The sequence below is a fragment of the Neolamprologus multifasciatus genome, chromosome 1 (genome assembly GCF_963576455.1).
Source record: "Neolamprologus multifasciatus chromosome 1, fNeoMul1.2, whole genome shotgun sequence".
NCBI classification, from domain to species: domain Eukaryota; kingdom Metazoa; phylum Chordata; class Actinopteri; order Cichliformes; family Cichlidae; genus Neolamprologus; species Neolamprologus multifasciatus.
This window is the reverse complement of record NC_140439.1, coordinates 5764116-5788331: the sequence shown is the minus strand read 5'-3', so window position 1 is coordinate 5788331 and position 24216 is coordinate 5764116. Positions and strand designations below refer to the sequence as shown.

At 39.2% G+C, this 24216-nt stretch overlaps 1 protein-coding gene and 1 long non-coding RNA gene across 3 annotated transcripts; both read left to right on the top strand.

The window, feature by feature from the left end:
• The first annotated feature begins 1518 nt into the window (after positions 1-1518).
• On the top strand, positions 1519-21751 carry cers3a (ceramide synthase 3a). 2 transcript variants are annotated; one of them, XM_085165442.1, is made up of 11 exons: positions 1519-1727; positions 3737-3918; positions 4369-4486; positions 12004-12122; positions 12202-12259; positions 12432-12482; positions 13276-13368; positions 19115-19243; positions 20289-20395; positions 20563-20716; positions 21520-21751. In XM_085165442.1, the coding sequence occupies exons 2-11, from the start codon at positions 3746-3748 to the stop codon at positions 21706-21708; spliced, it is 1191 nt and encodes a 396-aa protein (XP_085021568.1). In that variant the 5' UTR covers positions 1519-1727; positions 3737-3745; the 3' UTR covers positions 21709-21751. The 2 variants fall into 2 exon arrangements, with proteins under 2 accessions (XP_085021568.1, XP_085021577.1); XM_085165451.1 differs by lacking the exon at positions 1519-1727 and adding an exon at positions 1735-3269.
• LOC146525200 (uncharacterized) lies at positions 13379-18107 on the top strand. The gene is made up of 2 exons (XR_014875001.1): positions 13379-15108; positions 15145-18107. It is a non-coding gene; the product is annotated as an uncharacterized LOC146525200 (long non-coding RNA).
• Positions 21752-24216: the final 2465 nt, after the last annotated feature.

Sequence of the window (24216 nt, the reverse complement as noted above, 5' to 3'; positions counted from 1 at the left end):
TGGCAAATCCAACACTGAACCAGTTTCACGAAACTTAGCAAGCAGTTTGCTGACTGTAGCATGGGAGATGGGTGGTCTTGTAGGGTGTCTTGCATTGAAATCTGCTGCAATGACCCGGTTACTGCGTTCACCAGATATCAACACAATTTCGATCCGCTCCTCACGTGTTAACCTCTTCGACATGTCAATGGCTGTGAACAAAGAGAAACTTGTAAATAACTCATGAAAGAATAAAGTTACATTGAAACCAAGCACACCATTGTTTTTCTTGTGACATTACCAATAAGTTTGATGTGTCACATGGCCCTCTTCCTATTGAAAAAACAAAAGTTGTATCCAAGATGGCCGACTTCTAAATGACCACCATGGTCACCACCCATCTTGAGGAGTTTGCCCCCTCACATATACTAATGTGCCACAAACAGGACTTTAATATCACCAACCATTCCCATGTTATTACGGTTTATCCATATAAATGGCCCACCCTGTAGAAAAACCTGACTATATAATATTTTTACAGCAGTTTTTAGGATGGTAGCATTTTGTATCCTTAGGGTAAAAAGAGACTTTTTTAAAGAGTCATCTGAATGTTAAAAAAATAAATAAATTTTTTAGCTTGCCACCACATTTTCCGTTGTTATCCTAAATGTTTATGTAGGAAAACGAAAAATGAGATCATATGAGATGGCTACAAATGACTACAAATGAATAAAAAGCAAATAATATCCTCAGGAAATGAGCTGTGGGTTCATGGCCTGGGGATATTATCTTCTGTATATGTAAATTGGAATAAAGTCAATTGAATTCAGTTTTATTTATATAGCGCCAAATCTCAGCAACAATTGCCTCAAAAACCAGTGATGTCTCTTTAGCTGAAAACCAGAACTTATGGTTACAAAACACCTCTTTGTTTAAGTTTTAATATACCATCCTCAGGCTTCAGTGGAAGTCTTGTACAAGACTAACTTGCTCTGTTAATATGTCTGTATGTGTGTACTGACGTCCCTAACAGAACATGACCATATGGGTGTTTTTGCACAGACTTAATGTTTAAAGGTGTTTGTTTCATTGTATTTGGTCCTAATAGGAACTTTTAGGTACCTTTTCATTTTTATGTTATGTTAATGATTAATTTAGAGTCTCATCAAAGCTCTCTATTGGTTTTAGCTTAGTAGAGAGTCCTGGTGCTATTTGTTCCGTCTGTACACACACACACCCTAAAGTTTAAAAATAAAACATAGGTAAACTTTAGCAAATACTCTTTCTTTCTTTAGTCTTTCTTTTTAAAGAAATATGTCTATTATATACAGTATCTGGGATATTTTTACATTTTCCAGTTTCTATTCCTGGAGGGTTTGTTCTGTCAGAGAACTTGTCTTTTGTATTTTATCAGGAGCACAGTACAAACAATGTTATTAGATCCTTTGAGGGCAGAGAGAAGAAAAAAAAGCCTGTGTGTTGTGGCAATCCACTGGCCTACCTCCACTTCCTGAAAGCCCTTCCCAGATAATTGTCGCTGGGTGGGTGTGATCCTAAAGAATATCAAACAAAGACAAGAGTGGCTGATTGCTTGTCATATGGTGGGGGTGGTAAGGTGTGTGAGTGTGTTTGGGGGTGGGGTGGGGGCAACGTAGGACTTTCCCATCTGTGTTCATATTCCACAGCAAACACAAGCAGTCAGCTGATGTGGAAAAGTTCCCTTACCTGTTCTATCTGGCTGTGAAAAGGTAAGCTTTTGTTTTACTGTGACCTTGAAATGTGACTAGCAAGCAAATTGTGTGTCTTCCTTTGAATATGAGTGATATTTCCAAGTTTTTGCTAGATATCTATTGTGTTTAAACTAGAACTGTGGGCAGGAGGAGATATCCAGGCTTTTCTGCAGTTAGTGATGTGGTTTGTAACGAATAGATTCTCTGTTCTCAGCAAGATCACAGTAAATCTGCGTTATGTGGTTTGCCTCCTTGAAATAAAATTTAAAAAAATAGCGGTAAGCTGTTTAAGAAGCTATATTTGTCTAAGGTCACTTAAAGGATCTGTATAGCACATCACATTTATAAAACCAGCATCTATGAAGAAGGGTAATGGCTATGACTGTGAAATGATACTTTGACTAGAGGCAAATTTCCTTTAATGTCACTTGAAACACTAAACAAACAGCTAACAGACCAAGCCTGAGCTACAGGGTGAACAAAGTCAGGTGATTTAAAAGTTTAATTTAGTTTTACTTTGACATTATTTTACTCTTTTTACTTTTCTGCACATTTAATACATATTCTTACATTTTCTGTTAGTGCTGTGTTTATTAAAGATACACTTTATAAATTTGGTAAAGTATTCAAAACGACTCCACGTTGATGACAAAACAGCAAATTTAGAGATCTGTGTTTGTAGCATGCAGGGTGAACATGTCATGCACACCGAATCACTTCTCAGTAGATTTCAGCTGAAGTATTTATAGAGGAAGTAACAACCGTAATGAAAACGATTGTCCCCTTATTGACTGGGGGTTATAATGCGAAGCCTCCTTAACAGTGTGCTAATATGGCTACAGGGAACTGTTGTAAAGATAAATGTGATGCAAGTAAATCTACAGTAGGTTTGTGTGCATTGACACAGTCAACAACGTATTCTTTGTGAAAGGTTGATCTTCATAGGAGTATCCTGCCAAGGAAGGTCAATAGCTTTATTTGCTTTACCTGAGAAACCCAGTAGGATATAACAGGTATGATGTTAGTTATCAACTCTCTCTGCTAAGCTGGGCTTTCTGCTGAAAGGTTTTGTGCAGGCTAACATTAAAAGAGGGTTGTGTTGCACAAAGTTTCAGCATCAGAACAAGCTGGCACTGAAGCTTTCTTAAAATGATCCCAACTCTGAACGGAGATGTTATGAAACACTGTTGAATGAAATGAAACCGTTTGGTGATGGCTTGAAATCAACTATTCAGCTTCTACAGTAGAGACAAGTAGATTACACAGTCCTTTTCAGAATTACAGAGCTATCTTTAAAATTCACATTATTTTATTATGTGATTATCATCACTTTATTTGGACTTTATTAAAAAAGTGCTTTCAAATGTAATTATATGTTGCCAAGTGAGGCACTCCTTGCCTGTTTCAGCACTCTTTCTTTCTGTATTTACAGAGGCCTTGTTGAAAAAGTGAGGGAGTGATCTCAGGGAAAGGATCAATAAGTCAATATTTGCTTTCTGAACAGATCTGTATGTAGACTTTAGTAACTGTAACACTTTACCATACTGCTGCCCATGTAAGGTAAAGGAAAGTGTGTGTGTGTGTGCGTATATATATATACATATATATACATATATGTATATATATATATATATATGTATATGTATATATATATATATATATATATATATATATATATATATATATATATATATATATATATACATATATATATATATCTATATATATATATATGTATATATATATATATATATATATACATATATATGTGTATATATGTGTATATGTATATATATATATATATATATATATATATATATGTATATATATATATATATATATATATATATATATATATATACATATACATATATATATATATACATATATGTATATATATGTATATATATATATATATATATATATATATATATATATATATATATATATATATATATAGTACTGCATGACTACTAATATCATGACCTTTGCCTCTCTTTTGTCTGTATAACCTTTTGGTCCCTTAGGGAGGAGGGATGTTTGACACACTGTATGAATGCTTCTGGTCAGAGAGTCTGTGGTTGCCTGTGGGCCTAACATGGGCTGACCTGGAAGACAAAGAGGGCCGGGTCTATGCCAAAGCCTCCCATCTTTATGTGACTCTCCCCTATGCCTTAGCCTTTTTACTCATCAGATACCTCTTTGAAAGGTAAGCTCCAAATTGTGCACCTAAACCACCTAACCTTACTCCAGTAGAGGAGTGGGTGGTGGTGGGTTAACACTTCACTTACTTGCTTTTCATTAATCGTTCATCGTGAACCATCAACAGTGGTTGCTGGGAGTAAGCACAATTGTAACCAGTCTTCCTGGTTGTGACAGGTGATACTGTGGCTGGATATAGTTATTGTTCTGATTGGGCAGTTGCTACTATAGTTCATTTTGTGTTGGAAACATTCAGCTTTAACCTGGAGTGTGGCTCTGATAGATTTGATCCCAGCACAACCATCCAGCACAATCGCTACTGCACACACACATAAAACAAAAAGAACAAAACAAACAAAGTGCAGCCATGGCTACAGCCCAATATACCTGTTCTCCTTAAAATGTCATTTTCCATCATGTGCTGAATTTCATTTTGCTCATGTTTATGGTACTTCAGATGGATAGCAACACCACTTGCAGTTTCTGCTGGAATCAAGCAGAGAGTCTATCTGAAAGCTGAGGAAAATTCTATCTTGGAATTCTACTATACCACTCAGTGTCGAAATCCTGCTCAGGTAAACCAAGTCACACACCTGTAGTCCTGACAATCAAACTGTTAATGTTGTCCGTGAGTCGGTCCGTGAGTCGTTTGGCACCGGGCCGCCAGCGTTGAGGCTATTTGTTATTGTTTTTATCGTTTACTCGGTTTTCCTGGGTCTTTTCATGTGTGTTATGAATAAATCTTCTTTTTTCGGTACTGGTACTAGTTTTATTTTGTTGTATTATCCGCGACACCTTAAAGGCCGGTCCATGAAAATATTGTCGGGCATAAACCGGTCCATGGGGCAAAAAAAGGTTGGGGACCGCTGTAGTATGTTATTTATTACACAGAGTTTAGCAAATTCCCATTTTGTTATGTTCCACAATTTGTCTGTTTAAACATGTTTTAACATTATTCTGTGTATTCATAGTTTTACTGATAATGTCTGTTTCTTTCATTTAATAATCTACTGTGAAGGCCCGGCTTTTTCCTCGGTTCAGAGTCATTGCTGCTTTCATCTTTCAAAGAATCAGTAGCATCTGTGAACTATGACCTAAAAATGACAACAGTCAAATGTTTGTGGCACATCAGCCGGTCGTGTACCCCTCAGCACATTGCATCTGTCGTATTTGGGTTGAAGACACGAGTGCATGATTGTATCTGTTTTTTAGCGCCATTTTTATGATATTCCAGCACAGTAGCTGGAAATGGAATAATGTAAAATAAGAAGAGAAGCCCTTCAATGTCCATTGTCGAAATCTTGTGTCATTACAGTTAGGTAGAAACTCTGTATCAAAAGCACCATCTTAACATCAGCCTTGTTTGTTTGTTTTCTCTGCACACCTCACTCCAAATCTTAAAAGCTAATTTTATCCAGGGATTATCAGGGTCCTCAGATACAACTTTAATTTGCCATCCATGGCTCGTTCTTCTATGTCTTCTCTGTCAAAAGCTTGTCAAAAAGGATGTACCCTGGCTCTTGCCCTAGGACAGCTCCAGCCCCCCCGCGACCCTCCAAGGATAAGTGGTAGAGAAGTGATGGATGGTATGATGTGGAGAGTCCTTCTAATACTGTCTTGGGTCTTCCTCTGATGGATAAACCCAGTTTGGTCAAGATTAATACATTTGGGTATAATATTATCAAGTCGTTTGGCTAGTATGTAAATGTATATTTTATCATCAAGGTTTAATACTGACATTGGTCAATAATGGCTACGGTTCAGTTTATATTTTCAATCCTTTGGAATGACAGAAATGGTCACTTCTTCCTATGAAGAGGGAACCTCCCCTTGTTTAAGGACCCAGGTATAAACTGCCTTCAGTCTAGGAGTTAATTCCTCCCCGTAGGCCTTATACAATTCACCAATGATCCGTGATCGTTAGCTATGTCCCAAGTCCTAGGCCGCATCCTTCGGAGGAACTGGACTCCGTGATCTACATGGGCCGGCTCCTTTGACGACCGAGAAGGCCGGAAGTGCGAGGCTGTGAAATGGGACGGGTCTAGCCTTCAGATTTGCATCACCAGTTTAATAAACTCAGCCGTCTGCTCCACGCTCGCTAATATATAACAGGACATATAACAGGACATTGGAGTAAATTCTCGACCATCTCCCACTTCTGTTTAATCAGTTTTCTGTTTGACGTTTATTCAGCTGTGTGAAAACTAGAACTTTAATCTCAGCCAAACTGATTTACTCAGGAACAAATAAAACACTGCGAAAAAGCCAAACAATAACATTTTTAAGTTATCTAAGTGACTTATATATCATGTTTAACCCCAGTAGCGAAAGACAGCGGGAAGTCTGAAAAGGATGTGCCGGTAGTCCAGTGTTCTCGCCAGCTCTAGTGAGCCTAGCCCCCGGCTAGCTATCGAGCTGGTAACAGACGTCTCTGAAAATGTCGGAGCGCTTTTGCAAATATGTGGTGTCTTGATAAACTGAGCAGATATTAGAAGTTTACACAGCTACATTCTCGCCTGAAAATATCTTAGAAAGGTATTTTGTGACCCAGAAAGAGTAAAAACAGTAATATTAAAACTATAGCTGCCACCATTGTTGGAAACTGGAATTGGCTGGGCCGTGCTATGAATTCTGGGATAGATTGGGCCACAAAGCATACACCCACCATTCCTTCAAATTCAGGGAAATGAAGGACGCATTTGGAGCAGCCTTTGAATTGGGACAGCCTTCGTTGCGTGGCTGTGATGTAATCAGCCCTCACACGCGGCCTCCGAAGGATGCAGCCTATGAATTGGGACGTACTGTTATTTAGGTCAGGCTGGGAGTACAGATCGTTATAGTATGTTTCAAAACTCTGCTGTATTTCAATAATATCATTATGTATAATCAGTAGCGGTTTTAGATACGGGCGACACGGGCGGTTGCCCGGGGCGGCATCGTGGTGGGCGGCATCACGGCTTGTTCTCATGCTGCCCCGACATCATCCCAGCGCATATTGGGAATGGCATTGGTTTTCTATCCCCCATTTGCTGGGAGTAAGGGCGCCTCCGTTTGCGAGGTGCGCCTGCTGCTTGCGGCACAGAGAGGAGAGGGCGGGGCCGCGGGGGATGCTCTGGCTGGCTGGAGCAGCAAAAATTACCAACTCGAAAAATAAAACAAATTACAAACAAACCAACAAACACGAAAACACCAGACATCATGATACAGACTTATCATTTGCACCGATGTTTTTTCAAAATTCTATACGCGAAAAGTGAGCGCGAGAGCCCTCGGTGCGCCTGCTCGCTGCTGAAATCAAAGTAAACTTTCTTGTCATCTCCGCTACATACAGTCCAGTATATAGAGAGACGACGACGAGGCTCCAGTTACAACAGTGCAAGTAAACAAACAATATATATAAGAAGAGTAAGAAAATAAATATACACTTTAGGACCAGGAGTAAAGGGATCGATAACAATTTAAAATGTATATTTTATATTTTGTTGATTTAAAGTCTCACACACAACCCGTTTTTAAACTCTAAAAAAAGAGAAAAGAAGAGGAGGAGTAGAGGCCGGGGACTGAGCCTGCCTATTTGCCTTTAAGGATTTGCCAACTTGACGCAATAATGCGAGAGGTGGAATTGCTCGCTTGTTTATTAAAGTGCTTGAAAAGTTTACAGAGCAATGTTATCGGCTCGCGATTCAAACTCTTAAAACATCACAGGCTCTACACTACGACAGACTGACAACGCCCTCTTAATGTCACCGCTAGCACCCACGTGACTCCCATTACACATCACCATAGCAACCAAACAAATGAAAACCCAGTGATCATTAAAATTCAATACATTTAATTATGACTCCTACAAGGAGAAACGAGCAAAAGACACAGGTAAGCAGATGTGTGATTGGATAATGGCAGGTCATGTATCCTAAAACATTAAGAATCAGGATACTTTCTTAATCCCTAAGGAAATTATGTGGGTTACAGTTCCTCCAAGAAGAAATGGTAAAAATAGCAACAGTAACAGACTAAACTCCAAACAATATATACAATAATATGATATTAATTAGTCAGTGTCAATTGTTGATTTGTCCTGTTCTCATTGTATGACGAATTATGATGTCTGTTTAGTAGCCGTTTGCATACAATGCATACTCTGTCTCTCTCTTCGTGTGTGTGTGTGTGTGTGTGTGTGTGTGTGTGTGTGAGGGGGGGGCGCCAGAGGGGGTGTTCGCCCAGGGCGCCAAACAGGCTAGGACCGCCACTGTGTATAATGCCAGTTTTAGGGTGTTTTATTTTATGGATGGTACTATCCACTTTCTTAGCTTAAAAGCTAACCACTTTATTTATTTTAATAATTTTGATTAAGGAAAATAAACTTTTTCCTTAAACTTCTTCCTTGAGATCTAATTGTAATTCTCCAAGTTTCTCTTTTTTCTGCTTTTTAATTAGGGAAGTGTAGGCAATAATTTTGCCCCATGGACGGTGTCACATCCCCCCTTGTCATTTTCCTAAAAGTATGGGTCAGTTCTGCCAATGTCGCATGTTTTAACTTTATGTTGGTCCTTACTAAATGTGAAAAAATAATCAGTTCTCGAGTGTGTAGAGTGGGGAGCCGAGAAAGATTAGCATCTCTCCAGATGTCAGTAATACATATTATAATAATACAATTTATTTTCCATTTTTTCTGTACTATATATGTGCTTTAGAAACTTCTAATTTGGATAGCCTTATATTCATGTCCCCTCCACATATCAACATTGCTTCAGTTTCAGATCAGCTCAAACATGTGCTTATAGAAAGCCCAGTCATTCCTGGTAGTTGCGTATATATTGAGGGTAGTGGGTGGAAAACCATCAGTTCTCCATTTTACCAATACATATCGGATCTCCCTATCCCTTATATCAAATAAATATTCAAAACAGATCTGTTGTGATATTAAAATTGCTAAATCTCTACAGTGCCCAGATCTCTGTGATAATGAATAGGCATGCTAACAAAAACCTTGTTCTAGTTTTTTGTGTTCTTTATCTGACAAACGCGTCTGCTGTAGAAGGGCTGCATGAATCATTTCTTTCTTTACCTTAAACAGTATGTTGGACCTTTTTGTGGGCTGACTATTCTATTTACACTAAAGGAGAGGAATTAACAGTGTTTGCCATTTTTAAGATGGAACATTGTTGTCAAAATAAACATAACAATACCGCTTCTCCAAACAGTGTTGTTCAGAACCACAGTTAACAAGATAACAATCAAACAGATAATAAGAAAATAAAACAGGATTTTCAGGTCCTGATGTAATAAGTCTTTAAGGGGGTCAGCCACACACTTCGGAGTGGGCCCCAGATTAGAACAATTCTTCCACACTGCACATGAACCACTACTCCTTGCATCTCAATAAGACAAGGCAATAGTTCTAAATATTTCACATTTCTCTTGTCTCATAACTCAGAAAGCGTGCAGTAATGGACCGAGTAGTGGGAGCGCTTTTCTCTTCATTCCCAACTTTATCCTTCGGTGATTTGTCACTTGAGTTTGGATTGTAGTTTTAATAGCTCCGTAACAGCATCCTCCATTGTTTGAATCTGCTCCTCCATGTCCAAAATATGATTCTCAGCTTCCTTGAGTCTTGCGCTGGTTTTGCACACTTTGGCCTTAACTTCTTCAAACTGTTGCACATTTTCTTTTCTGATTCCCTAATTTCCATAAGTATCGCCTGAAATTGATAAGTTAATATTGACGTTCTCCTCCATTTCATTCTTTTTTGCTAGCATTAGCCCCAGCACTAGCCAAAATGTCGCCATCTTCGTTAGCTTCACTTTCTTCAGTATACATTGCAGTCATAGTTATCACCCTTCTCTTGGTTTTCACCTTGCCGTGTTTGTCATTCACCATAGCCCCATCCTAGTTAGTCACTTTTAGCTTTTTATCTTGTTAGTATTTCGAGTTTCAGCGGCTTTTTGACCAAAAAGAGCCAGAAGCAGTAGTTCTACGTAGCTACCTCCATTGTGCAACCTGGAAGTCCCTTCTCCAGCACATTTAACACTATACAATCCCCACTACTGAGAGTCTAGTTGTTGCAGATGGGGCTGGACTCCCGGTATCCTCAATAGCGAACCTCACACAGTTTGTGAGGCTGAGAGACTGCACCTCAGAGACCGTGGTCAGCAGCATTGGTGACCTAAAAATGCTCTCTCAGTGCTCTCTCCTGTCCTTTTTGCCCTGTACATGGCTGACATCAGCTACAACTCTGCAACATGTCACATGGAGAGGTTTTCTAATAACACAGCTATAGTTGGGTATATCATGGATGGACAGGAGGGAGAGTATAGGAGCTTGATTGGACTTTGTAAACTGGCGTAAGGTAGACTTCCGCAGGGCTAGGCGTTCTGCACTACCTGTATCAATTGGAATTTGTCAGTACCTACAGGTACCTGGGACTCTGTCTGGATACCACACTGGACTGGTTAGTGAACATAGATATACTCTACACAAAAGGGCTGGCTGAGCTTCCTGAGGAAATTGGGGTTGTTTACCATCTGCAGCAAATTCTTGTTTATATTTTACCAGTCAGTCATCACCAGTGTTCTCTTCTGTGCGCTGGTGTCCTGGCGAGGCAGCATCCAAAAGAAAGAGAGATGCCAACAGACAAGAAAGCTGGCTCTTTACATTGGTGGCAGGGAAAAGGACCCTGAACAAGCTGCTGTCCATCATGGACAATGATCAGCACTTAATCTTCAACAAGCAGAGAAGCTTGTTCATTGGCTGACTCTTGTCACTCTACAGACATGCTAAGGAAGTGCTTTGTTCCAAGGACTATACATCTATGAAACACAGCAGTCAGGTGCAGGGGTAAGGTGGACTAATGGGCCCCTTCACAACCTTGCCCATACACACTCAAGGACTGTTCATTTTTGCTGGTTGTACAATTCTGGTGGTTAGACTGTCATTGCACTACAGTTATTTACTTATTTCACTTATTTTGGGATAGTTCATCACTGCTCCACAGCTATTTACTTTTAGTTAGGAGGCTAGGCTAGCATTTGTACAGCTCTTGTACAAATGCTTGTCTTTTTTTTTTTTTTTGTAACTTGGTGTAGCCAGTTTGCTTTCTGTTAGTGTATTTGGTACAGTCGTCCCTCATTTATCGCAGGAGTTACGTTCTAAAAATAATCCGCGATAGGTAAAATCTGCAAAGTAGCCAACTTTATTTTTTACAGCTATTATAGATGTTTTAAGGCTGTAAAACCCTTCACTACACACTTTATACACTTTTCTCAGACAGGCACTTTTCTCTCTTGTTTAAACTCTCAAAGTTCAAACCTTAGTAGAAAAATAAGTCCAGTATTATAGAATGAAACCAAAAGCACCCACAGGGGCCTCTGACGGTGCAAAATCCAGCCATGGCACGAGATTGATTGACAATTGTCTACAGCCGATCAGGACGCAGAACACAATGCGAAACAATGAGACCGTGAAAGGTGAACTGCGTTATAGCGAGGGACCACTGAATATGTGTTTGTGTTCAATAAAGTATCGATCTACCTACCAACCACGCCTCCCTCTTGATGCATGTTTTTGATGCAATCTCATGTTCCTGTAGAGAGTGGGAACATGACACCAGACTGGATCTGAACCATAGACTTTCTTGCTGCAGTGTGTACCACTCCACCACTGTGCCACCTTCATTATAACCAAATGTACAAATATAACATATTTGTTTTAAACTGTACTGGTTTGAGCACATTTTCCATAACTGATGTACATTATTAACAGATATCCAAATCACGACAAATTGATACATTTCTGGAGTTCTGCTGACTGCAAGCTACTGTTTCTCGCAGTGAAAATCAAGGATGTCTCAAAGCTTGTGGATATATTTCTGCACTGCTCTAATTACCTTCAACAGCCTGAAGTGTGACTCCACACTTTCCAGAGTTTGTTTGCAAATGTGCCTGAGAGATTCCTGCAGTTCTGACAAAACTACATTATTTATGTATCTGAAACGAGCGGGCTAGCGATATACATTTAAGCACATACACGATACACATATGTAAACAAACCTGCATGTGTTTTTGTGTCTGTCTGCATGTGTATTTAATACCAGGTTGACATTGATGGGCTGTCTAAGAAAAGCAGTCTGTCCACGAGACAAGTGGAGCGCTGGTTTAGAAGAAGACGCAGACAGGACCGCCCTGGAGTTCTGAAGAAATTCACAGAGGCCAGGTTACTACGCTTTGCTTTTGTGAGTGTGTGTATTTGCGATTATTCTGATATTAACAGCAACTTTATTGTGTCCCAACAGCTGGCGATTTGTTTTCTACCTGTCTGCATTCATTGGAGCAATTGTAGCACTGCATGATGTAAGTAACATGACCATCTCAACATTTTTCCAACTCAAGGCAGTGATGGTTAAATGATTAAGTCTCTTTGCTCATTAGGCTTTTGTCTGAACAGCTCTTTATAACTTAACATTTCACCACTCTTCTTTATTTTGCATTACCTGTACAAATATAATACCTTTTTTTTCTGCAGAAAGAATGGCTTTATGATACTAGGGAAGTATGGACAGGTTTTCCCAAGCAGGTTTGTTGCATACTCTCCCACATACCATAATCATCAATCAATCATCAAGAGCAAAAACACAGAAAACCACAAAACCACTGAGGAAACATACGGAAAACACAGGCAAGGGCAATAAAAAAGACAAAAAAAAAACCTCAGAAAAAAAGAACTCAGAATTCTAACAATTATCCAATTGGATAATGGATAATTGGATGATAGATCCAATTGGATCTATCCATGGATCCAATTGGATGATGGATCCAATTGGATAATTGGATCCATCATCCAATTGGGAGATGGATCTAATTGGATGATTGGATCCAATTATCCAATCATCCATCCCACGCTACTAGATGTCCGTCTAACATCCGGTTAGGTCCATAGATTTTTGGGCATCACACATTTTTGTAATTTCTCTTCTGTGCACCACTACAGATGTGAAGTTCAGCAGACATTCAGACAAAGCAGACGATACATTTATTTATTTTTGCAATCAGTACAAACTGAACAAACAGGGCTATACTTTAATGTGTGAAAGGATTGTAAACCTGGCATGTTTCTTGCCATGTGGGACCTTAATTACTAGTACTCAGATTTCCTTTTCTTTCAGTGTTTAACAGAAGCATCAACCTGTACTAGCATTTACGTGGAAAGCTGCAAATTGGTGTAAACGATAGATTCCTCTGCAGTTTATTTTAGCTATAAGGTTTAGGGGAAAAAAACAGAACCTTATGGGACAAACCTTTTGTCTGCATAACTGATTATAATTTTGCCCCATCTTCTTGAATCTGTCTCTTTGTCTCCCTGTCTGCAGACCATGCTAGAGTCTCAGTACTGGTATTATATCTTGGAAATGAGTTTCTATGGCTGTCTTCTCTTCAGTGTTGCTTTTGATGTCAAGAGGAAGGTAAGTAGTGGTTCTTAGAGACCACAAACTTCAATTCAGTTCCTTCATCTGCTTTCTTTTTTTCTTTACATAATATGTAATGTATAATTTTAACCATTTATAAATATGTGAAAGAGTATTGGTGTTCTTAAAAAAGGTAATATTATTTTTTCGAAACCTCAGGCTAATATTAATATTTGAATCTCAACAATACAATACTCAACAAATGCAATTATACATACTGCTCAAGAAAATAAATGAAGACTTTGAAAACACAGCAGACTCATATAGACTGGGTAATTTGTTGGAAAGGATGCTATATTGTTGAAATTGAAATTAAAATGATCAGCCTACAGACACCTGAATTCAAAAGCAGAGAATCAAATCGAAAAAGCGGCAGCGGCAGGCTAGTCCATTTCCCAACATTTAATTGCAGCAACTCAAAGTGGTACTCAGTGTTCCTGCGTCTCTGGATCTTTGAGTTTGCTGTGGACTCGTGATTCTTTCTGCTGCATCTAAGAGATGACTTAAGTGCTAACTCTGTATAGTTTAGTTTTCTCTATTGGGTCTGCGTTTATTTCTAGTTCCTGGTTTTTGTTATTCCTAATCTCATCCATGTGTCTTGCCATCAGCGTCTCCTTTGTAGTCAATCTTTTCTTGGTGTCACAACTTCAGATGTGTCACTTTCTGTTTCACTTTTAGTTTCCTGTTTTATTCTGATAGTCTCTTGTCTTGTCTGCCTTACGCTCAGTTGTATTGTTACAGTTTTATATATTACATTTCTCTCTCTGCAGTGGGGCTATGATTTGAAGTGCATGTGGTGAGAACTACTAGGAAAAGTTTTTGTGTGTCTGTCTGTGGGGCTAAGCACAAGCAATGTCTTAGGTTTTTATGCAGTGCAGGGATGAGGGCAGCATTAAGCTACAAGAGGTCTTTTCAATATAGATATTTCTAGTGTGATAAATGATCATTGTTATATAATGTATTACATATACTCAGGAAGCAGCTGCTCAGCTACATGACTGAATTATAAATATCTGAAGGGTGTGGGAGTACATAAGTGTTATATCTTGCCGCTCCTCTTCAAACACCTGTTTCACTAGAAGACAGATCTAACCAGAAGACCTCACCCATACCTGGGTATCACTCAGCTCCTCCATGAGGTGCAACCTGGCAGTGTTGGATAAACTGAAACATAATGCCTCAAAGGTGTTCGATTGGACTTAGGTCAGGCAAGCATGGGAGCCAGTCAGTGGTATCAATTCCTCGATCCTTCAGGCACCATTTGAGGCCAGGCATTGTCATGCACAAGGAGGAACCCAGGGCCTACTGCACCATGACTGTAGTTCAGGAGGTATGGGAAGTTTGGAAGTTTGGTGGTTTGATCGATGGCTGCTCCAGTCTGCCAAGCCAAGTATACTTGGGCAAGATACTAACCCTAGGTTGCTCTCTGATGCATCCACATGAGTATGAATGTGTGTGAATGTTAGATAGAAAGCTCTTCAGTGGAGAAATAAAGCATAGAAAAAAGTGCTTGTATAAATAGATGTCAATTGATAAATGAGGCAAGTTGCATGAAACATGTTGTGTGCTCAGACAGAGTAGTAAAGCGCTATATAAGAACTAGTCCATTTACCGTTTAGCCTGTAGAGCTCTGTTTGTCTCTCCATGGATATTCCTCCCCACACTATCGCTGATCCACCAGCAAACCAGTCATGCTGAACGATGTTACAGGTAGCTCAGGTAGTGTTCTCCACTCAGGTAGTGTTCTCCACTCAGGTACTGTTCTCCACTCAGGTAGTGTTCTCCACTGCTTCTCCAGACCCATTCATGTCTATCACATGAACCTGCTCTAATGTGTGAAAAACACTGGGCACCAGTGCAGGACCTTCCAATTCTTGTATTGCATGGTGAATGCCAATCAAGCACCATGGTGCTGGGCAGTGAGCACAGGGCCCTCAGGCCACCCTCATGAAGTTTGGTTCTGATTGTCTGGTCAGAGACACACACAAGTGGCCTGCTGGGGGTTGGACTCTGGCAATGCTCTTCATGCTCCCTGCACAAAAGAGCAGATACTGGACCTCCTGATGGTTGAAGACCTTCTACGGCCCTGTCCAGGGCTCCTAGACTAACAGCCTATCTCCTAGGATCTCCTCTCTTGAGACTTTGCTAGGAGATACAGCAAACCTTCTGCCAATGGTACATATTGATGAGCCATCCTGGATGAGTTGAAATATCTGTGCAACCTCTGTGGGGTCCAGGTATTGCGTCATGCTACCAGTAGTGATACTTATCCTAGCCAAAAGGAAGTAGCAGTGAAAAAACAATCCGAACAGATGTGGAGGGAAAAATGTCAGTAGCCTCCACTTGTAATACCATTGTTCACCCAATTTCCTTTGGGGTCAAACTTCAGGATCAAGTTTTATTGAATTGAATTGTTTTGAAAGTTGTCTCATTGTTGCTCCTCTTGAAACCGAAGAAGCTAAAACTGATTAACAACCCCATTTACTACCTTACTGACCAAATCAATATTCCAGATGTTTAACTGACATTCTAATGGAATTATTTGAATCGCTATCTGTACAAAAGGAACATACTTAGTACTAAGAAATGATAGTGAGGAAAATCTTACAGAAGAGAGTGGGCATACATGAAAGCTGAACAAACAATTAAACCTTACTTTCTGTGTCTTACTGTCTGCATTTTAAAGAGTTTACTTCAACTGAAAATAAAATGCTGTCCTTCATAGAAACAGCAGGCTTGGTGAGCACAGATATCCAGCCACACTGATGGACTGATATAATCTTGGCATTTTGGGTGCAGAGCTACTTTAACTGATCAGTCACAGCAACATGGCAAAGAAAACAGTCCAAGCATCTATTCAATCTAATTTTGTTACCTTTAAGACTCGGTGCTCGGTCCCTTTCTTTCCAGTACACACTATAGCCCTTCTGAAGACATATGAGTTGTCTTATCAATGCTACCTGTTGTAGAGAAAGATAAAACAAAACATGTTTAACCTATTGTGATCAGGCATGTGAAGAAGGTTCCCTTTCTTTCTAATACATGAAACCTCCAGACAGGGTTTTAATAGTTTTGCAATTTTCATTAGTTTTTATTTTTATTTAGTTTTGACTTAAAATTTTCACATTTATATCAGTTTTAATTAGTTTTTACTATTTGTTTGCTAGTTTAGTTTAGTTTTTATTTTTTTGAAAATCCTTAGTTTCAGTTTAGTTTTGATTAGTTTCAGTTATAGTTTTAGTTGTGTTTGCAATAATTAAGTGTAACAAAATCCCAGTTTCATCATATCAGTCATTCTGCTCATCCTTGGGTATGTTGCTATTCCAGCTACCATACTGCACCCTGGACAGGTCGCCTGTCTGTCGCAGGGCTAACACGCAGAGACAGACAACTCACATTCCCACCTATGGGTTCTTTAAATAAATAAATAAAGGCAGATGAACAGCCATTGATACCAGGCAACTATAAAAGATATATCTAGGCCCCAATGAGACTATTAACTTTTGCAGCACCGGGTGTTCGTAATTTGGGTTCAAGTGAATTGCTAAACTTTTTGAAGACTCACACAGTTGTGTAGATATCCCCGTCTCAATAAACACATTCGTCAACGCTTCCTCTCGCTTGTGATGTTCCTGCGAATTGACCAACCAGCAGCCATCAGCTCGCTGTTGGAAGCACTGCATTAATGTTTTTTGTGGAGTTGTCTCGGGATGCATCACGCTGCCTTGCCTGGGGTTAGCTTCTGTTTCTGGGGATGAGGGTTGGGCATGCTCCCTTACCTTCTCAAGCTAAGCTAGGTTAGCCTTCTTGTGTGAGCTTTTCAAGTGCACTTTAAGGTTTGTGGGATTTTTTTCCCTTTAGAAATGCCCCGCATAATTAGTCTCTTTCCACTACAAGATACTTGCTTTATCCAAAACACAGTCATATTCAAAGTAATCCCAAATTGGATTCGACTAACGTACTGCCACCTGCTGGCATAATGAGACACAGCAAGAAAAAAACCTGTAAACTACACTTCATTTTCACCCTAGCCCAGGGGTCAGCAACCTTTAACACCCAAAGAGCCATTTGGACCCGGTTTCCACGCAAAAGAAAACTCTGGGAGCCGCAAATACTTTTTGAAATCTAAAATGAAGATAACACTGTATATATTGTTTTTTACCTTTATGCTTTGTGTGAACAATTAAGGTGTGTTGCTTATGAAATCCTTGAAGTGCTATAGATAAAATAACATTTTATTTATGTAATTAACACATTTGAACTCTTAAAGAAATATAACCAAAGAAACTAAAATGATCCAGCAAACAAAAACTGTTGTGAGCTACCCTTATATCGCCTTTGGGCTTTTGGAGCCCTGACCTGACTTTTAAAAAGTAATTGGAAAAAAGCTCTATGCTGCTGAAAAATTAAAAATAGATATTTGCAAAATTCTGCCTAAATATGTATTTTACCAGGTTAATGTACGTGGCGGGGCGTGGTCTGCAGCGCCGCTGCAGGGGAGGCGGAGGCACCTGAGCGGGACCCGCAATCACGCCTCGCCGCCTTAACGTCTGTGCTCTCTGTGCTGTTGTTGGTGTGTGTCGGGCTGTGAGCTGCAAAGCTACAGCCGGCTGTGTGCGTACAGCAACCGTGTGTGAAAAGTGGTCAATAAAGAGATGCTGAAAAGCGTGTTCATGCAAACATCGTCGGGTCTGCCGTGATATGTTTACAATGAGACTTCTGCTCCTGAACCTCTGCGCACAGCGTCTGCAGATCAGGCTGTACGAAGTCACTTTCATCTTTACAGGACTGTAAGCTGTCATCTGTGAGGCGTGAGCGTGTTTGTTTTTAACATAGTTCACGGTGGAGCTGGTGACATAATGTGGATCGGAAGATCCATAACTGGCCTACCTGGGGTTGAAAGTCTCGATAAATGCACGCCGTTTCGGCGGGTACACCGGCTTCCACGAGTGTGACGCTTATTTTGAGCGGTGAAAAAATAATAATATATAATTTTATTTTTATATTTCAAAATCACAATAATCTTCCAATTTAGAACTACAAGTTAAAAAAGAACTAACATAAAAAAAATACACTTCAGATAAATACTTCTAATTTATTTTCCCAAACCACGCAGAGCCGCAGTATAAGCACTAAAGAGCCGCAGGTTGCCGACCCCTGTCCTAGACTATTGTATGACACACACACATCAATGAAAACTAAACACATTTTCGCTATAAATTTAGTTAATTTTAGTTAGTTTTGTGAACACTGATTACAGTTTTAGTTAGTTTTCATTTTTTTGCAAAGTCTTGTTTTTATTTTTATTTCCGATAACGAAAATGATTCGTTCTAGTTTTCGTTATTTCGTTAACGATAATAACCTCGCCTCCTGATAATTAGATTCTGTTGGAGTGTACAAAGATAACTATTAGAATGCAGGAAATGGAAAAAAAATTCTTCCTGTCTTTTATGGTATTTTTTATATTTAATGGTATTATTATAATTGATGCATTCTGAAACTTGTTCCACTATTATGAAAAGTGTAAATAACGTTAGAAATGTTTATTTATTTATTTGAACTTGGCAGAGTCAGCGCTGTTTTCTGCGTCACGACTTTTCTCTCTCTCTCTCTTTCCTTTATGTCCTTCTGTCATTTAACAGCATGTACCTTTGTTAATATGCAAACATGATTCGTGATGAAACAGTACTCTCTGATTGGAGTTTTCTTTGTGTGTTTTTGTGTGTTTCTTATCTCCATCAGGACTTTAAGGAGCAAATCATCCACCACTTGGCCACTCTGGTCCTCTTATCCTTTTCCTGGTGTGCCAACTACATCCGTGTAGGAACACTGGTTATGCTTATCCATGATGCTTCCGATGTTTTCCTAGAGGTCAGTCTCGGCCACACGTTTGTCTGTTTTTTTCTAACATGTGGGGATTGCAAATGTCATTAGTTAGAAGGTATAGATTAACCTTTAGTAACTGGACACTGCTTACAGTTCAAAATAAATCCACCTGGTATTGCAGATAAATGAAAGGAATCTTAACTCAAAAACGAGCAGCATGGGTAAAAATGAGACCTCACCTACGCAGTAACGTATTCTGAACAATGACCACATGGTGATATTTTTCAAAAATACACTTTTTGAAGTTTTCTCTTGTGAATTGTCAGAAAACAGATAAAACATGCAAAGTGTTTTCTATTAAATTTTGCAATACCTACTTTGGTCAACCACACAAAGATTGCATTTTTACAAAAAAAAAAGTTTTAAAATGATTCCCATATTTATTTAACTTTTTTTTTATTGTACTGATACCTATTCCTGTTACTTTGTGGTGTGCCACATATTAAAAAAAAGAAAGTATTTGAGATCTAGAATATGATGGAAGTGTTTCACTACTTCACTCTCCACCAGTCGTGGGAGATGGCTGACCTGGTTCTGCCAGACGTTTCTTCCTGTTAAAAGGGAGTTTTTCCTTCGCTGTCACCGAGTGCCTTCTCATGCGGCTCAACTGATTGTTGGGACTTTGTCTCTAATATTGTAGGGTCTTTATGGTAAATGGCCTGTATTTATATAGCGCTCTACTAGTCCCTAAGGACCCCAAAGCGCTTTACATATCCAGTCATCCACCCATTCACACACTGGTGATGGCAGCTACATTGTAGCCACAGCCACCCTGGGGCGCACTGACAGAGGCGAGGCTGCCGGACACTGGCGCCACCGGGCCCTCTGACCACCACCAGTAGGCAACGGGTGAAGTGTCTTGCACAAGGACACAACGACCGAGACTGTCCAAGCCGGGCTCGAACCGGCAACCTTCCGATTACAAGGCAAACTCCCAACTCTTGAGCCACGATCGCCCTGTAATTCTACGTAAACCTGCTGTGTGTATATGTGTGTTGTTAATTAATGGTAAAACTCATTTTTCTTTTAGTCTGCCAAATTATTCAACTATGCCAAATGGGAGAAAACCTGCAAAACTCTCTTTGTTTTGTTTGCCATAGTGTTCATGGTAACACGACTGATCATCTTTCCATTTTGGTAAGCCGATAAATAAGACTTAAGTTGTGTGTTTTTTTTTCTTCAAATTAAGTCTAAAGTAACCAGTTTATTTGTCTTTGTTCATTGATACTCAAGCAGATTTCCTATAAATGTATTACATTCAGTGTGTAACAGATTTTTACATTTTTGATATGCTTGTGTTTCAGGCTGATCCACTGTACTTGGGTTTACCCTGTTCTCTATTACCCTGCCTTCTTTGGTTACTACTTCTTCAACACAATGCTGGTGGTCCTGCTTTGTCTGCACATTTTCTGGGCCTACCTCATTCTACGCATGATCAGGAAATTTATGTTTGGCACAGTAAGTCTGCTGTGACAGTATTTATCCACGTCTCTCTTTACACCCCACACTCCTAAAGAACACCCACGGGATACTCAGAGGGCCATAATGTACATGTGGACTGGGTGGGCAACCTCGAATGTCCTTAGATGATAAAGAGCTGGCCCAATGTTCCCCAACCAGAATTAAAACATGTACCCTGCGTTCAAAGTTCGACTAATGAACGAACTCTGCGATGTTGCAGAGGCATGTCAACCAAGGCCCTACAACATCCAGAGCCTTCAAGAACTCAGGTAAAGGCCAGACCATCAAGTAGTTTTTAAGTACCTTACTGACCTAGTTTCCCAGTGATGTAAGAAAGCTAATAAAACATGCAATTTCCACTGAAACACTCCAAACATACCACAAACATGGTTCAAAAGGTTAGTTAGTAACTCAAACCAACACACGCCTAGCAAAATGGATCTTTTAAATAGCAGGTATGTGGTTCTTTGCATCCTATAAATGCAGATCACTCTTACGTGATAACTTTAAAATGCATCATTTCGTCCAAATATGGCTACACTACATTGTTGAAAAACCTGCATTGTGATGAGCTAAATGTTAATGGTCAGGCTTCAAAATGCTCAACAAAGCTTTGTGTTTTACATTGAAAGGAAGCTGAACTGCCACCCAGAGTTCTCTGCTGCAGCTCACATTTCAAATCTGCTTTCAAGTCGACATTTTGTCCTCTTTGGCGGCATTTTCTAAATACAGTCTCCTTTTCTGTTGATTTTCCCATCATGTTTTTCATTCTGTATTTTTACTGTAATCATTTCATTCAGCTAACCAAAGATGAAAGAAGTGACAATGACGAGGAAGATGGGGACGAAAGCAGCTCAACACAGGATGAAGTTGAACAAAGGCACAAGCCTGCTGGATCACTGGTGGCTGATAAGAAGTATGACAAGAACGGAGGGTCTAGATCCTTATCTCCACCAGAGAACATCTGCTGGTCCAAGACTGTGTGCTGACTCGTATTCACTCTCAGTACAGGAGAATAATCCTGAAATAGACTTTGTGTTTTGCTTATCAAAAAAATCCAACGAACCAAACATATCACATATACATGCATTAAGTAACAGCCCAACTGTTGCCCTCCACGACAGTCCATAACATTTAGACAAGAAAGCTACACTTAAACATTGTTTTCAGATTTTGAAACTTAAACAGCTCTGACTATATGCAACAGAAGTTTGAAACATGCCTCATGTGAGCCAAACAGACCCTTACACAGAGCACCTCTGCAAAATCGTGCTGTAAATTTGTTTAAAGCTATTTTTAAACATAAAATCTGGAGAATATCAGGAGAATCAAGTTCCACAATTTTACCTTTCTTACATGCAGAATACATTAGGAATAGCCGAATAAAAACCAGTTTAGGGTGGTGTTAAGACAGCATATCGAATGCAGGAGGCGTAACAAAAACAGAAATCAGGGAGGAAGCAGGGAGCTGAAAATTGAAGATCCAGAGCTGTATTTATGTCTGAAAACAACTTCAACATGAACACATGACCAGGTTTAGATGTTTTTCAGATTTAAGTTCATTATTTTCCCTTCTTAAATGTATCTATTACAATCCAGTTTTCTATTAAATTTTGCAATACCTACTTTGGTCAACCACACAAAGATTTTTACAATAAAGTTTTAAAATGATTCCCATATTTATTTAACTATGTTTTTAGAAAGAATAGAATGTTGATAATGAGTACATTTGTATAACATTTTTTTCTTTTCTACTAAAATGAAACCTGTTTGTTTCCAAAGTGAAAAAACAAACAAACCACTCCCACTAACACTTGGAATAATGGTTAAACTTGGGTTGATAGCTGCAGTAACTGTCACTGACCAAATAATCTTTGACAACTGTCAACTTCGAATCCCAGCATGTTAGGTATTCATTCAAAACACAGAGAAATCCCACAGTCACCTGATTATGGTCATAACAACATTTCAGTGAGTTTACAGGATGAGCTGTAGGGAAAAGTAGCATCCTTGTTGCCTCTATCAGCAGATGTCGTGGTCTTCCTGGAAACACAAGCAGCAGGTTCACTGTCTGAAAGAGGCAAGTTACAGAAAAGCAGATGAGTTTTGAAGCATGTGTGCATTAGTAACTCAGGGGAACTGAAATAGTTTGTGTAGGGACTCACTTTTTACTTCTTTAATTTTATTTGTCGTCTGTCTTTTTTCTAACGTCTGGTTCTTATTCAGCATGACAGTAAGACAACAACGCCACCATGAGGCCAAAGAGAAGCATCGTGCTACTTGTTGCTGTTTCTCCAGTGACTAAAAAATAAAAAGTGTTATAGGTTTTAGACAGCAAAATGAAAAAGCTTTTTTTTTTAAATTTATATGGTCAAAACCCAGTTGTGAGAAATTGTCACAGTTGTCACAATTTCACGCCAAACCAGAATTTGTCCATAAACTCTTCGTTTTCTTTTCTTAAAGGAAGTTCATCTTTTAAAAGATGGAATTCGCTTCAGCAGTTGAAATTACAAGTCACAGTGAGCTGGACCTTGATGTGAACCAGCAGCCTGCTCCACAAAAAGCATGACCCTTAAAGCGGGCAATACAGTTTTATACTACAACAAAAACAAGTATTAATACGACTCTTCTTCCGGCATTTCCCGCCTGGATCTTCTCCTGTACTTCATTCTCCTCTTCCTCTGCCCATCAAGTTTGTTTTGTGCTGTAACTTAAACCCTAATAATCATATCGCTGTCACATCTGTACCCTGGACTGTTTTTGGACATTTGTTGACTACACCATTCATAGTGTTCTGTATTGATCAAGAGAGCATCAGCAAACTTGTTAAATTAAATTTCTGGACATTGAAGATTATCTGGCTGATCAGCTGCAGATCAGTGTTACTGTATCATGTCAGGAGCCAGTTAGCTTTCCAAATGCAAAAGAAAAACAATCTGATCAAGTTTACTCTTACATTATCCACATTGTGTAAGAGAATTATTATTATTATTATTTTATTGTCACTGTTTTTCATTTCAAAACTATTTAATTCTATATATTCTATATAATTCTAGGACACATTTCATTGACCTGATCTCACACATATACAGTGTTTTTACCTAACTTTCTCACACGTGCAGTAATTGCAAAGCAATGGGGTAAATGAGGGTTTTAAGTATCCTTGGGCGAGATATTTAAATCGATTGCAGGAGCCGGGGATCATTGCTGCAACCTGTGGCTCAGTGGACCCACTCGGGTGGCAGAACTGCCCCCATGAGTTTTTGAAAAAAAATATTACTTGATTTGAAAAATCTGAATGAAAATAAAATGATGAGTTTCTGCCTTTAAGGTCATTAATACTTTTTCAGGGAAATTGCTCTGACTCCAACTCTGAGTTCATCTAACAGCAAATCATACTAGACTTTGCCCTTTTTGGGGGTGGAGGTTGTTAAAAAAACTTCCTGCTCTATTTGTTTTGTCAAATCTGGATGGTCTGTAATTTCCTGCTTTCAAAT